Source organism: Microcaecilia unicolor, chromosome 9, assembly GCF_901765095.1.
Source record: "Microcaecilia unicolor chromosome 9, aMicUni1.1, whole genome shotgun sequence".
In the NCBI taxonomy this organism is placed as follows: Eukaryota; Metazoa; Chordata; class Amphibia; order Gymnophiona; family Siphonopidae; genus Microcaecilia; species Microcaecilia unicolor.
Window position 1 is genome coordinate 109,806,806 of NC_044039.1, and position 15,457 is coordinate 109,822,262.

Here is a 15,457-nt window from a genome sequence, read left to right on the forward strand (position 1 = left end):
CTATAATTGGCTGAGTCCTTCTAAAGGAAGTCCTCCATTCCTACTCCTCTTGGTTGCTCCAGACTGGCCTTGCTAGGCTTGGAATGCAGATCTGGTACTCCTACTATTTATTTATTTGTACATTTGATATACTACAAACTAAGAACAGCCATACTGGGTCAAATCAATGGTCCATCTAGCCCTATATCCTGCTTCCAACAGTGGCCAAGCCAGGTCACAAGTACCTGGCAGAAACTCAATTAGTACCAACATTCCAAGCTACCAATCCCAGGGTAAGCAATGGCTTCCCTCATGTACATCTCAATAACAGACTATGGACTTTTCCTCCAGGAACTTGTCCAAACCTTTATTAAAACCAGATCTGTTAACTGCTATTACCACACATCTTCTGGCAGCGAGTTCCAGAGGTTAATTATTCTGTGTGTGAAAAAATATTTCCTCCTATTTATAAGTTCATATAATAAGGCCACATATCTTGCTCACTTCTTCCCACAATCATTACTTCAGTTTTAGCAATATTTAAAACCAAACCATTCATCATCATCCAATTCATCACTCATTCCATACAGAAACTCTACTGGTCATCCAAACTGACTCCCAAGTCTTTACCGAAAATAAAACTGGACATAGTCAACATATAAACGGTAAAAGACACCTAGAGATTCAAACACTGCCTGTAACTGTGCCAAAAAGAGGTTATATAAAGGGTCCGATGGAGCTGAACCCTGCACTACACCACGCTCCACCACTACTTTTTTAGAAATTTGAGAGCCAGCACACACTACCGTAGTTTTTCTAAACGGATGAGATTGGAAACATTTTATCACCTGCCCACCTATTCCTAAATGTTTTAATTTCACAAGCAGAAGTTCTAAATCAACTGAAGCAAAAGCACCAGAGATATCTAGTGATGGTTCTTTGAGTTTGTGTAGCTCTTAAGATCTATTTTGCTTTGACTGCAGCTGCTCTTTGCTGCCCTCTACCCTGAAGCTGCTGCCCTAGGCAACTGCCTACTTACCCAATGGCCGGGCTGACTCTGTTTACTAGCATAGCTGAATTTAACAAAGGTTGGACACATTTCTGGAGAACAATCTACCAGTGGCGTTCCTAGGGGGGCTGGCACCCGGGGCAGATCGCCGATTCGCCCCGCCTCCCGGGTGCCCCGCCCCCCCAATGCAGACCGCCCCCCCCTAGGAACGCCACTGCAATCTACTATTATTAGCCTGACAGATAAGGGTGTCTCCATCTCTTATTTCAGAAACAGAGCAATATGGGAAAGACTTTCTCATTGGAATTTGCTAGGTACTTGCAAGTGACTCAGATTAGCCACTTTTTTGAAACTGGATGCAGGACTATGTGAACCATGTTTCTGACCCTGCCTGGCATTTCTTGTATTGTGATGTTCTACAAAAAGCAGATGTCTTTAGATGAAGGATAAAGACAAGATCAGTCCATAATCCTGCATATAAGCTGGGTGTCGTGGGGCTTACCTCAGGGGTGGTCTTCCTAAATGTGTCTGTGCCCTGTATTACATCATTCAGAATAACATCTTTCAGGCTGCCATACTCCTCCTGGCTCAGGTTTATCGACTCCAAAGACTGGCTGCATGTCGGACATCGACCACTATAAAATAAATTCCACACAGGACTTATGAAGAATGCATCGTAAAATATGTAGGGGTCAGTATGCCAAAATTTAGGTGCCAAAACGCAGCACATAGTAGTGCTGTCCAATTCACTCAAAAAGTTTTTGATTTACTCATATTAATTGGTTTTTCGATTCGATTCAGCTTAACAAATATAGGGGCCCATTGCCTCAGACCTATGCTAATGTTATAACAGACAGAGTAACACAAACAGGCAGCAGCAACTGAACATTTGAAACATTCAAGAAAACATTTGAGACGGCAGGTTAAGCTGCATCAGCTTCAAATTTTTGATGTCATCCCGTCTCCTGTTTTCATCCAAACTCCTTGCTTCTTGCATTAGCGGTTTGGTGTCAGTTTCTGTTCCAGGACAGAGCCAGCAGCCTGTGCCAATAGAGAGACTGGCAGCATGGGCAGGAAGCAGCAGTGGCATTGTCAAATGTGACAGCGGGAGGGAGGGAAGCAGAGGCTTCAGCTTGGGTGACAGCAGGAGGGAGGGAGGTGGGGAAGTCCCGATTCGGGACTCCTGATTTTTTTCTGAAATGAATCAATTCGCCCAAAACGAATCGATTTGAATCGTGAATTGGACAGCACTAGCGCATAGGCACAAACTCTATAGCAACATCTGAGCACCCAGATTCTGTTATAGAATACTGGCCTAAGTGTGCATTTATGCGCTAAAATTTAGGCACACCCACTTGCACCACATCAAGAGCAGGCATAAATGTGTGTGCTTAAAATATAACACTTTCGTGCGTAAATGCAAGTATTCTATAACCTATTCATATAAATGTTTGATACACCCATGCACTGAGCACTTAGCACTGAACGCATGCCTAGCAAGTGATAGCATTCTATAATCTTTGCATATGCACAACGCTGTTGCAAGAACAAGTTACCACGCATGATTCTCTTCACCAAGAAGTGCGTTATATTTCTAAATTAGAAAATCTCAGACTAGAAGTGGAAGAAATGGCAAACTGCATGCCTTGTAATAATGTGAGGATAATTGGTGTTCCTGAGCTCACTGAAGATGATATCCTTTTTAACAAGCTTCTTAGCTAAAATGTTGGGCATAAATTTTCAGATGCCGCAAGACACTGAAAGGGCACAATTGTCCTCAATTTACTGAGGTTTCCTCATGTAATTCAAATTCTGCCAGAAGCGAGAGGCAAAAACAACAATTTTATATGCAGGTAAGAACATTTTCTTTGTTCCTGACCTTTCAAAAATTTTCCCGAATAAGCACAAGGTTTTTTTTTAGCCATGTGCCCCAAACTCAAGAGCACTGGAGCCCAATATGGACTATTATATCCAGCTGTTATGAGGGTGATGTACCACATTACAAAGCATTTTACTGATCATAATGGTCTTCAACAATTCTTAGAGAACGAATGTAACCATAGAATTTAAAATGGGAATTTCTCTTTCACTTTCAATACAGGCTGTGTATGACCTCTTTCTTGTATTAAGTGCGGATTCATCTCTCACTCACACTCTCCCTGTCCACATGTTCACCCGAATCAACACATGTTAAACTGATATGTTATATTCCTTTTGAATATTTTGTTTTAATCACATCCATGGTGATATGGATTTATATATTATTTCCTTCAGCTTTTGGATACAGTGCAACTCTGCTCTGTGTTCTAGGTTTTCCACTGTTTTCAACATTATCAACTATTAACATCACAGTTTTACATTATTTCTCCTTAGATGTTAAGGGTATTTCACATCCCATAAAACAGAAGAAAATGTTATTATATTTAAAAAAAAAAAAACTTAGCTGCAGACATATGCTTTATCCAAGAACCCCACTGTTGCAAAATGGTGAATTTTCCAGCATGAGAATTATAAGAATATTTCATGAAGTGCCTTTCTCTAGTTTGGCCAGCAAGTAGTGCATGCTTATGTTTAAAGCTATTACATAAAAAAAAAAATGACCGTTCCTTCTTTAGTTTAGCACAAAGAGAAAGTAACCTGCAGTCATGTGGCCAGTTACTTCAAAAAATTGTTCTGGGCTCTGATTGGCCCAGGAGCTCAAATCTAGCCTGGATTTCTCTGTCTCAGATAGGGTGAGGACGGAGAGAGAAAGATCTCTTCACTGAGGCCCTGTGAGCAGCTCTATTTCCTGTACTCCCCAGGCACTATTCAGGTAGTGAACAAGTGTTAGATAGTTTTAAAATCGATTCCAGTTTGTTTTACTTGTTATTGGTTTGCTGTACTTTTCCATCTGTTTTATATGGTTCACTGTTCAACTGTGACAATAAAACCTGTTAGTTTATTGGCTCTGATGTCTTGAACTGACTAAGAATCCTTGTGATTTGTGTGTTGGGTCTACAGGTGCTTTCCAGGAACCATGGAACCCCTGAGTGTACTAGAAATCACCGTGGAATAACCTGTGGGTGGGAGACTTGCCCAGAGGCAAGTGGAATCTTGTGCATGGGGGTAGAGGGTTGACTAGTATAGAGCACATGCCCAGGTGCAGGCAGGCCTGAGAAATGCTGGCGATAGACTCTCCAGGTGGTCACAGGGTTAACCCCAGATGGGTGCTAGATGTTCCATGACACCCACCTGTCTTTGGAAGAAGCTCAAAAATTATCTGGTAGACGTTACAATCAATGCTATGCAGCACCAGCCAAAAGGTTAAAAAAATGGAGTGGTTACTTTAAATAGTAAGGTCATACATTTTAAACCATCATCTTACCAATATGATCCTGATGGACGCTGGTCTTACCTGAAAAGGATCCATATAAAATATTCCTGTCAATTTATTATCTAAATAATGATGATCCGGAATTTTTTTTATTTTATTTTAACCATCATGCTTCTTACACTTTAATTGAAGAGACTTGGATCGTACATCACACTGTTACCCAGCTAAATTACAGACAAGATCAGCATTTAGCTCCATAATGCAGGCTAACGGTTGGACAGATTACTTAGAGGTTAGTCAAGCCATCAGGTAGAGACTACACTTTTTCTAATACTCACTGAACTTATTCATGGATAGATTATTTTTTTTTTTTTATCAAAAGATTTGGTTACTTTTTTTGCTCGATACCAAAATACATGATATTTTCGTTATCTGACCATGCCACCATTTCATGTTCTTTTCAATGGCCTTCTACTAATGCATCACAGAAACCATGGAGATTAAACCCATCATTACTCAGTGATGACAATTATATTAGTCATATTCATTCAGAATCAATACTCTTGTCTTTCTTTTCCTCCACACATTTAAATTTTGGGGATTCCTATAATTCTTGGCTAAGAGGGGAATTGATTAGTTACCCACCACAAAAGTAGAAATCCCTTCATCTTCAATTACAACAACAGGAAGCGAAAATTATAAACTTAGAATCCATGTTATTTTCAAAATCAGATGATGACATTCTGCAAAAATTGCTACAGCTTAAATTTCAAGCAACGTTGCAATTGCAATCTGTTGCGTAGAGAAGCTACGTACTATGCAGATACTAACAAATCTGGGGGGTCTGTTTACTAAGCCGCACTAGCAGCTTCCGCACGGCATTGCCAACACAACCCATTCAAAGTGTGACACTGGTGTGGGGAGAGATCAAGCTTAAGGGTGTGTCATTATGGAGGGTGGGGGAGAGATACAATAATAGCTGGAGAGAGGAGGAGAAAGAATGAAAGGTAGAAGTATGCACTTGGGGGGAGGGAGAATGAGAGGTTGGGTGTGAGAAGACTTTGGGGGCAAACAGAATTAGGGTTCATGCGGGGGGTGGGGGGAGGGGAAAAGAGAGCGAGCTGCAGCTGGAATGAGAGATGGAACAGGAGAGGCTGGAGCCTGAGGAGGGAATTTCAGGCATTAGGATAGGGAAATTCTGTGCAAAAACACTACAAATAATCAATACAGAATTTTCAAAAATTCTGTGCAGAATTTCCCCAGGAATAAAATTTACAATGGGCCTTGCAACAGCCCACCCCCACCCCTTGCTGGGTTTCCACAGTTAACAGAAAGCCCATGCAAGAAAGGGGCAGGAATGCCTCAGGGCCTGTGTAGACAGGATGGCTTGCAGAGCTTGCACTGAATTTTCTTCCAAGAGCTGCTGCTGTAGGTGACACAACAGGACAGGAGCAAGGCAATTTTGAGCGGAAAGGGATGCAAGGAGAAAGAGAAAGAGAAAGATATTGACAGAGGTGAGACAGAGGAACACAAACCTCAAACAGAAGTTATACACCACTGCAGAATAATAGAATAGATGATAGTAGAAAATAATCAGCCTATCTAGTTTGCCCAGTTATTCAGTTCCTATCTGATGGCTATAGAACATGACCACCCACAGCCTTGGTCTTCAGGTGTTTAGGATATCCTTAACAAATATGCATACAATGGAGGTAATAGGTATTTAAATCTTTCTTATGCACACTCAGAGATATCATGAAAACCTGACCCATTGGCGACCCATGAGGACTGAGAATGAAGACCAAATATTTATCGGATATCAGTCCTTATCCAGGGCAACTGTTGTCATCTTTCTCATTTGTGCTCTAGCATCTCAGGCAATTCATCACCCTTTCTTCCTCCTCATTTCTAACTATAAGGCTTTGGAGTTAGAGCGGAAAAGTAGCCTAGTGGTTAGGGCTGCAGACGCCAACCAGGGAAGCCCAGGTTTCAATCCCGCTTCTCCTATGACACTCCTTGTGACACTGAGCAAGCCATTTTACCCTCCATCCTTCACTGCTTTAGGTACAACTTAGATTGTAAATCCTCTTAGAAAGGGACCGACCACCTGTGTCTGTAACTTTAGCTTGCTTTTGGAAAAAGTGAATACTTAAAGCTAAGATTTAAAAATGCCAAATCCAAACATGAATAAAAGCATGGCTAATACCCAAACATCTAAAATCCTTGGTCCTCTAAGTAGCCTGCCAGATAGACCACGCTACATAAGCACCTGCATTTCCACTAGGACATCTAGTTATTACCGTTCCTGCAACCTACCAGAAGACCCAGCTACTAGTTTAATTCTATCATCACAGCCTGTACTAGTGTGGCTGCTGCCCCAACAACCAGTGTCCAAGCGCTTTAATTAGAGCTAGAGCACAGCACTGTGCGTGTGCAGTCCTATGCCATTCATTCATTCCAACAATGTGATATACTGCGTATTTGTAATACTATCTATGCAGTTTAGAAGAGAAAGCAATCACATCATTTGTTACATTGAAAAGAAAAAGAGAGAACAATACTTCAGAATAAGAGGAACCATCTAATATAATTGGTTTAGTAGGCAGAAAAAAACATTGCTGCAGATCTCCTTGTGCACCCAGCATCTACCTGCTTTCCACGGCACTCACGTAGCCTTTCCAGTTTTCTCCTGGAATACTGCAATAAATAAAATAAAATACATAAATAAAAAGCCTATAAAGGTCAGTGGCAGTTCTCTGCAAAATGGAATTTAATATAGACAGGCAATATGCAAAACATATTCAGGGTCAGGTCCTTTCCATACCATAAATGGATTATTTATTATTATTATTATTATTTGGATTTATTAACCGCCTTTATGAAGAGATTCACCCAAGGCAGCGTACAGCAGGTAAAGTTTAACATCAAACTTACCATTTTGTTAACAGCATAACAATAGTAAAATGTATAAGTATAAACATAAATACAATAAATACAGCAAATTGAAACCTAACAGTTGTACTACCATGAAACAGGATCACATTTAAGAGCACTGAAATTCAAATAACAGAGATATAATATGATGTAAGCATAACATTAATGAAATATCTAATAAGCACACAATTAGAACATTCAAATAACATTGCTATGATACTAATGCTTTTCTACAGGACTGCTTACCATATAGCTGAGGGGCCAAATGCAGATATATATAGATGGGGACAAGATGTGTGGTACAGAGCCAGTTGGGATAAATAAATGGGTAGCTAAACTAAAGGCAGGTTGTTATACAGTTAATCAAGATATAAGGAACTGGTCTAAGTTAATGTGTGTGCAACAAGTTAGTCCAGGTGCAGAATGGGTGTATAGTCAGTCACCCTATCTATTAAAGGTCTGGGAGAAGAGCCAGGCTTTCACCTGCTTCCTGAAGTAGAGGTAGTCTCGAGTTATACATAGCCCCTGTGGGAGTACATTCCAGAGCGTGGGGGGCTACTCCTGAGAAGGCTCGATGGCAGGTATCACATCATACAATTTCTTTTGATGAGTGGACAGATAGGATGAATGAACACCCTGGGCTCTGAAAGATTTAAGCTCTTTGGGAAAAGACACACTAAGCAGGAGGCCCTTTTACTAAGCTAATGCGCATCTAACGCAGCAAAAGATGGACTACCACAGGACATGCTATAGTGAAAAAATATTTTCTCCTATTTGTTTTAAAATTACTTCCATGTAAAATCCCACACACATTGTTTCATGCATTTTAGGCATGTCCAGGGGTAAAGGTCTTCTGGACACAGGTTAGGAGGTTCCTGTCCCGAATATTAGGTTTCACAGTAACAGGAACTTGGGACCACTTTGTACTGGACACGAAAAAGGCTTTTAGTGCCCACGCAGTGGGGACACGTATGTTATGTCGGAAACTGTGCTTGGTGGCTCGGAAGACTGTTCTGCAGTATTGGACAGTTTCGGAGCCACCAGCCTATTGGCACTGGAGAAACCAAGTACACTTACTAGCAACATGGGAAGCACGGGAGGCAAGGGGTTCCCTGAAAAGGCATGTTCAATTTAAGCGGATATGGGATCCCTATTTGGAGCAGTTAAGCCCTAAAGGCCGTAGTCTAATCCTCAACTGGCATCATGTGACACCCTAGTATAGCCATGGACAGCCTTGAATACACAAATTGGTAGTTCACAGACAGCAGAGGGGGGGGGGACTCCTCTGGGCTATCAGAACACAAGTCCAGGGGGGAGGGGTGGGGGAAGGGGAAGAGGGGAGGAATGGACCAAAGCCATGGGTACTAGTACATACATGCGTCTGAGGTCATATTTAAAGTATGGGGATTGGTGAAGATTTTGATGGGAATTATAGCTTTGTTAAGTGCTCGCAATGAGATACTTGAGAACATCATTGGAAAAGGGGGGAGGGTAGGGGGGGAGAGGGTGAAAAGGGGAAAAAATGTTAGTCTATGATAATGAACACAGATGATAAGTGCCTTTGTTTTATTGTAGGCTTATTTGTAATAGCTGTATTTCTGTACTGGTTTGCAATAAAACACGTTGAAACATAAAATTACTTCCATGTAATTTCATTGTCCCGTTTTGTACGTTTTGAAAGAGTGAAAAATCGAGTCACTGCTACCTGTTCTACACCACTCAGGATTTTATAGACCTCAATCATATCCCCCCTCAGCCATCTCTTTTCGAAGTTGAAAAGCCCTAACCTCTTTAGCTTTTCCTCATACAGGAGTTTCATCCCCTTTATACATTTTGAATGTACTAAAATGATAATGAATGCAGATACATCAAAGGATGGTAATTATGGGAGAATAGCTCATAAAAAAACGATGTTATCTCGGTATGTAAACATAAGTCAACGTATATATATAGTCTTTTTTTTATTTACTATATATGTATACATTGGCTTATGTTTGCATACTGAGATAATGTCGTTTTTTAATGAGCTATTCTCCCATACAGTGCCTTCTTCTGCATCTCCATGTATATAGAAGGTACAATTTATCTGACATTTCATCTGCTTTTTTGTGTTTTTTTTTTAATCCTAGCGCGTTTTTGTGCTTTGGGGGCTTTCACGCTTTCTGAGTCGCTGTCAACATCTTGGTACGTATCGTGGCTGTTCGCTCAGGAGAATACCTCACAGCACTTGACCTTACCAAAGCCTATCTCCACATACCCATTCAGTAGGCGCATCGTCACTTCCTCCGGTTCATGGTGTTAGGCCGACATTTTCAGTTTTGTGCGATGCCATTCGGCCTTGCGACAGCTCCACGGATCTTCACCAAGGTCATGGTTGTGGTGGCAGTGGATCTTCACCAAAATGGCATCTTATTGCGTATGTACCTAGACAATTGGTTGATTTGAGCAAAGTCGGATCAGGAGACATCAGGTGTCATCAGGTGACAACACAGGTTGTTCAGTTCTTAGAATCTCTAGGTTGGGTGATCAAACAGCTAAAGAGCCGAGTGATGCCATCGCAGACCTTAGACTATCTGGGAGTCACTTTCGACATGCTTCGGAAAAGGGTCTTTCTTCCGGAGCAGCGCATTCTCAAGATCCAGCAACAGGCCCAAGAGCTCTGTGGTCAGGCAGTGCCATGTGTTTGGCTTTATCTTCAGGTTTTGGGATCTATGACGGCAACCACAGAAGCAGTGCAGTGGGCCAGAACCCACATGAGGAGTCTCCAGAATTCACTTCTGTCCAAGTGGTCCCCCCAGAGAGACTCGTTGGAGGTCACATTGCCCTTACCATTAGTGGTGCGGTCTGAGTCATTTCAGACAATGCGACGGCAGTGGCATACATCAACTGGCAAGGCGGTACCAGGAGCCCCAGGCTGGCACAGGAGATCATGAAGATCATGCAGTGGGCAGAGATGTACCTACTGGATCTGTAAGCCTCGCATGTAGCAGAAGTCCTCAACGTGCAGGCGGATTTTCTCAGTCGACAATCCCTACATCCAGGAGAATGGTCTCAGTTCAGAGGCATTTGAAACAATAGTTCACAAGTGGGGTCCTCCGATGATGGATTTGATGGTGACTCAGCAGAATGCCAAGGTCCCGCATTTCTTCAGTTGCAGAAGGGAACACACCTCAGAAGGCTTGGACACATTGCTGCGCTGGTGACCAGGGAGCCTGCTGTATGTCCCTGGCCGTTGGTCGGATGACTTAGACAACGGATAGAGAGGCATGCAAGAATGGTGATCCTAGTGGCTCCGGTTTGACTGAGAAGGACCTGGTATGCAGATCTAAGGTGCCTTCTTGTAGAACCAAGGCTTCAGCTTCCAGAAGCAGTTGGGCTCTTGACCCAAGGGACAGTGTTCATGCCAAATCCTGCATGATTTTGTCTTACAGCTTGGTTGAGAGGGCTAGGTTGAGGAGACGTGGCTACTCGGCAGACGTGCTAGGGACGATGCTACGTTTGCGCTGTCATTCTCTAGCATAAGTTCAAGTCTGGAGGATATTTGAGGCCTGGTGTTATGATTGCGGAGTTTCTCATTTGCAAATTTCAGTGCCAAAGGTTCTGGATTTCTTACAGAGTGGCCTGGATAAAGTTTTGGCTTTGCTTAGAGTTCAACTGACAGTTTTGGCTGCTTTTCGGGGGCGTGTAAAGGGCAAATTCTTGAGTAGTCATCTGGATGTCCTTCGCTATCTAAGAGGTGTAAATGTGCTGTGTCTGCCCCAGCGTCCTTCTTCTCCTTCTTGGGATCTTAATCTGATGCTCTCGGTGCTGGTTCAATCTCCGTTTGAGTTGTCTATTTCTCTCAAGGATCTTACCTTGAAGGCGGTATTTCTGGTGGCAATATCATCATCAAGGCAAGTGTCGGAACTGCTGGTTTTGTCCTATAGGGCACCCTTTTTAGAGTTTCTAGCAGATTGTGTAGTCATGAGACCGGTTCACTTGTTTCTGCCGAAAGTCTTGACGGCCTTTCATGTCAATCAGTCTTTGGTTCTGCCAACCCTGGGAACATCCAGAAGATCGTAAGAGCAGAGATCTCTGCGTAAGCTTGATGTTCGACGGGTGTTGAAGGAATATGTATGGAGGACTTTCAACGGTCAGATCATCTGTTTGCTCTGCTTGGTGGTGGTCATAGAGGTTTTGCAGCATCTAAAGCTATGTTGGCCAGATGGCCTAAAGAAGCAATTAGCTCGGTTTACATTCTGAAGAACAGACCTATTCCAGATGGAATTAGAGCTCATTCTACGAGGGGACAGGCGGTGTCTTGGGCAGAGTGTTTGTTGGTCGCTCCGCTGGATATTTGCAAGACAGCCAAGTGGTCCTATTTGCATTCCTTTGTCAAACATTACAGAGTGGATGTTCAGGTGCGTCAGTATGCAATTTTTGGACAACGGGTGTTGACGGTGGGGCTGTTAGGGTCCCTCCCTTAATGGACTGCTTTGGTACTTCCCATCAGTTTAGCTGGACTGGTCCGGACAGATGCTAAGGATGGAGAAATTAGGTCCTAACTGCTAATTTGCTTGCCGTTATTCCCTCTGGACCGGCCCAGCTCACACCCTGGATAGCTTAGATTTGGCTTCCCGGTGTAGCTCTTGCTTTTTGAGGGACAGTAGTTCTTTCTCTTAAAAAAAAAAAAAAAAGACAAAGTGTAATTGCATTAGATCATACACAAAGCTATATTGACTTGATCTTTTGCATTGGTCACTTGCCAGCCTGCTTCTTGTTCTTTGTGTATGGGTGGCTGTAGAATCCAGAGGGACACAGATGGTTCCTTTCCTTTGATACTGTTATACTGGGACTTCACAGAGCTGAGCTGGACTCTCGTAAGAAACATTGCTCTCAGTCTCTACCTGCTGGAAGGTGTGCACAACCCATCAGTTCAGCTGGGCCAGTCCGGAGGGACTAAAGGAAAACAAATTAGCAGGTAGGGCTTAATTTCTCCATACTTTTGTTATCCGGTACAGTTGGAGTGGATTGTCCTAAAGTATTCAGTATAAATTCAGTTGAAATTCCAATATTTAATGAAATTAGGAATTTAGGTGTCCAACTTGATACTTCATTATCTATAAAGAAACAAGTGCAGAGCATGATTTCCGATGAAATACATTTTAACATTATGGATGCAAAATCCAGTCAAACAAGTTGACTCAAATTGTGCATCAAAATTGGTCGCGACTCATCGGAACAGCTTCCATGCAAACAAAGATATAGACTTGAAATTTTGAACAAGCATTATGCTTGTGCTGGACATAATACTGCCAGATTTGCAACTAGCCAGCATCTATAACCGCCCTGCAAAGTTGGCACTGTCAGCGCAAATGGTAAAATGTACCAAAGTTCAAAGCCAATTATTAAAATAGAATCTGCCTGAATCAGCTTGTGAACAGTATCATCTGAAAGAGAAAATTGTGCTCTACAACACTGATATGTTTTTGTTTTGCAATGCCACCATTAAGCAGGTCTTAGCATGTAAGTATGTTATATTTTGTGTGTGCAATGTATTGCGTTGGTCCATGATAGCTGAGCCATTTACTGGTTATCACATTGAAACCAGCATCCCCATTGCCCTAGGGGCCACGCCCGATAGCCATGCAGTAACAGCCACGGGTGGGTATCTTTACTGCAGGATCCCAAGCCTAACTGTGGGTTTCTTTACTGCAGATTCCCAAGCCTGCCTTCTTCAGTTACTTCACTGCAGGTTCCCAAGCCTGCCTTCTTCAGTTACTTAATCATTCTGAAAGCATCATTGATCTGCAAGAGAACGGTTTCAGGGAAACTATATTGCCGACCAGATGATATCACAGATGGAGCTGGAATAACAGCAATGATAAGTTGTTCTGGGATCCAGCAAGTATCGCGTCTTACCGGCCAATAAAATTTAAGTAGCAGGACCATGAGGATGCATAAAGCTTATGAAAGCATCTTTCTGTTCAACTAACGTTTCACAAACGTTTCCAATCCACCATAACAGTGCACAATAAACGATTGGACAATCAACGAATAAAATACAAATGAATAAATAATTATATCAATACTTTTATGTGTCAACATTTTTATTGATCATTCCACCTGGTAACACATCCATTAGAGTACATACACAACAAATTGTAAAGCTATCGTTCTTATGTACATTAATCTTAAGTTGCTGATACGACTTCCGGTTGGGGAATGGAGTAGCGAGCCACGAAGCGCAGCTGCTCCGGGACACCCGAAAACCTGCACTCGTTATCAGTGCCCCTTGAAAGGAATAGCGACGCAAAGGGGGGAAATATAAGTGCTACAAGCCTACCTCGATCCGAGAAGTGATCCGGAGGAGACGGATGGCGACAAAAACAGCACGCAAAGACCCCAAAGAGAGATCGCGGATGGCCGAAAACAAAATGGCCGACAAAGTGGCGCCAAGCTCACCCACGCCCAGCTTGCTGTGGGCAGCGGAGTTGACGGAGGAGGTCCGGTCAGCAGTGGAGCAAGCGGTAGGACAGAAACTGCAACTTATACTGGACAAATTAGATGGGATGGAAGAGCGGCAGGCAGTGCTGGTAACGGATCTGCGTGAAGCGCAACAGAGGCTGGGACAGGCGGAGGATGAGATCAGGAAGATAGTGGAGGCGCAGCCCAAGCTAGAGACCCGATTGTCGGAGCTAGAAAATAAACTCGAGGATTTAGAAAATCGCTCGCGTCAGAACAATCTCCGGCTGGTGGGTCTCCCAGAGAATCTGCCTGAGAAAAACCTCTGCCTGTTCTTAAAAAATGGCTGCCAAAAGCATTAGCACACCCAGACCTGCAGGGACGGCTGACAATAGAAAGGGCCCATCGGTTAAGCCCAAGAAGGGACAATGCTGATAGACCACGCGTGGTGATCCTAAAAATCTTGAATTACGCCCACAAAATGGAAGTGCTGCAAAGTTTAAGAGCCGGGAAACATCTGGACTATCAAGGAGGTAAAGTGTTGTGCTTCCAAGACTATTCTTTTAAAGTGTCAGTGGCAAGAAAAGAATTTGCACCGCTCTGCTCCAAACTGTTTTCCTTGAAGTATAAATTTAGCCTTCTGTACCCAGCCAGATTGAAGATAGCGCACAATGGACAAGTGATGTTTTTTGACAAAGCCCAGGAAGCGAAAGAATATGTAGATAAAATTACAAAGGAATCAACTGGTGATCGTGAGCAGAACAATGGATGAAGTCGAAGTGCGCATAGTGGAGTCGATCACGGAGGACGGCCATCTGATAGTTTGAGCACTACTGCACCCTAATGGATCATTAAGGGGGGGGGGAAGCAAGCGTTGGCTAATGGGGAAACAAATGTGTTGGACAAGCTAAAACTGACTCCTAGAGATACAAGATGACTAACGAGAAGGTTTGAGAAGGGGCGTGAGCCCAAAACGCCTGGGGTAAATGTCCCAATCCTTGAATAAGGGAGTTCCATGCCACACGGCAGGAGGGGTAATGTATGGGGATTGGGGGGAGAGAGGAGGGGTGGGAGAGGGACATATGGGAGGGAAAACCCAGGGAGGGCAATATCCGGGAGGGAGGGTGGGGGGGGGCGAATGTGGTTGTACGGTTGGTATAAATGTGAAATATACAAAAAGCGCCACGATTCTAGAAGAAAAGAGATAAATAGAAGCAGTGTATAGTTCGGGGAGTGGTGGCTGGGACACTTTCCGGACGATAGGGTTGGAACTGATGGTGACAGCATTACCCACACATAGGTCTGGCATCTCTGAAGTTTGTGAATTGGAATGTGGGGGGTATCCATTCCCCCATTAAAAGACAGAAAATATTGAAAGTTCTAAACGATCAGAAAGCGTCAGTTGCCTTCTTGCAGGAGACGCATTTAACACAAGTAGAACATGAAAAATTGAAGAGATGGTGGGTTGGAGAGATTATGGAATCCCCAGCAGTAGAAGGGAAAGGTGGAGTGATCATCCTGATTCGAAAGGGAATACATGTGACGGTAAAGAAAATAGTAAGGGATGGTAGGAGAAGATATGTACTGGTGTCCCTGGAATTAGATAGACAGCTGGTGACATTATGTATTATTTACGCCCCTAACAGGTATGAACGGCAGTTCTACACACAGCTCCTGCGAAAAATGCAGGGCATGGGAGTTGCACCAGTTATCCTGGGAGGGGATCTAAATGAAGTAGTGGATCCTAAGCTTGATAGATCTAAGCCAACGGCGAGAGA

General features: G+C 43.1%; 1 protein-coding gene across 2 annotated transcripts in view; it reads right to left on the reverse strand.

Moving 5' to 3' along the window:
* The window catches only part of PRORP (protein only RNase P catalytic subunit), a 193,907-nt gene that overhangs the window by 163,013 nt on the left and 15,437 nt on the right, over positions 1 to 15,457 (reverse strand). For both annotated transcript variants that reach the window (XR_003943280.1, XM_030213737.1), the window contains exons 3-4: positions 6,951 to 6,998; positions 1,491 to 1,623 (exon numbers count right to left, since the gene is read on the reverse strand). Coding sequence is in view for 1 of the 2 variants with exons in the window: in XM_030213737.1 (XP_030069597.1) it covers positions 1,491 to 1,623; positions 6,951 to 6,998 (181 nt within the window). In the remaining variant the exon portion in view is untranslated. The remainder of the gene's footprint in view (positions 1 to 1,490; positions 1,624 to 6,950; positions 6,999 to 15,457) is intronic.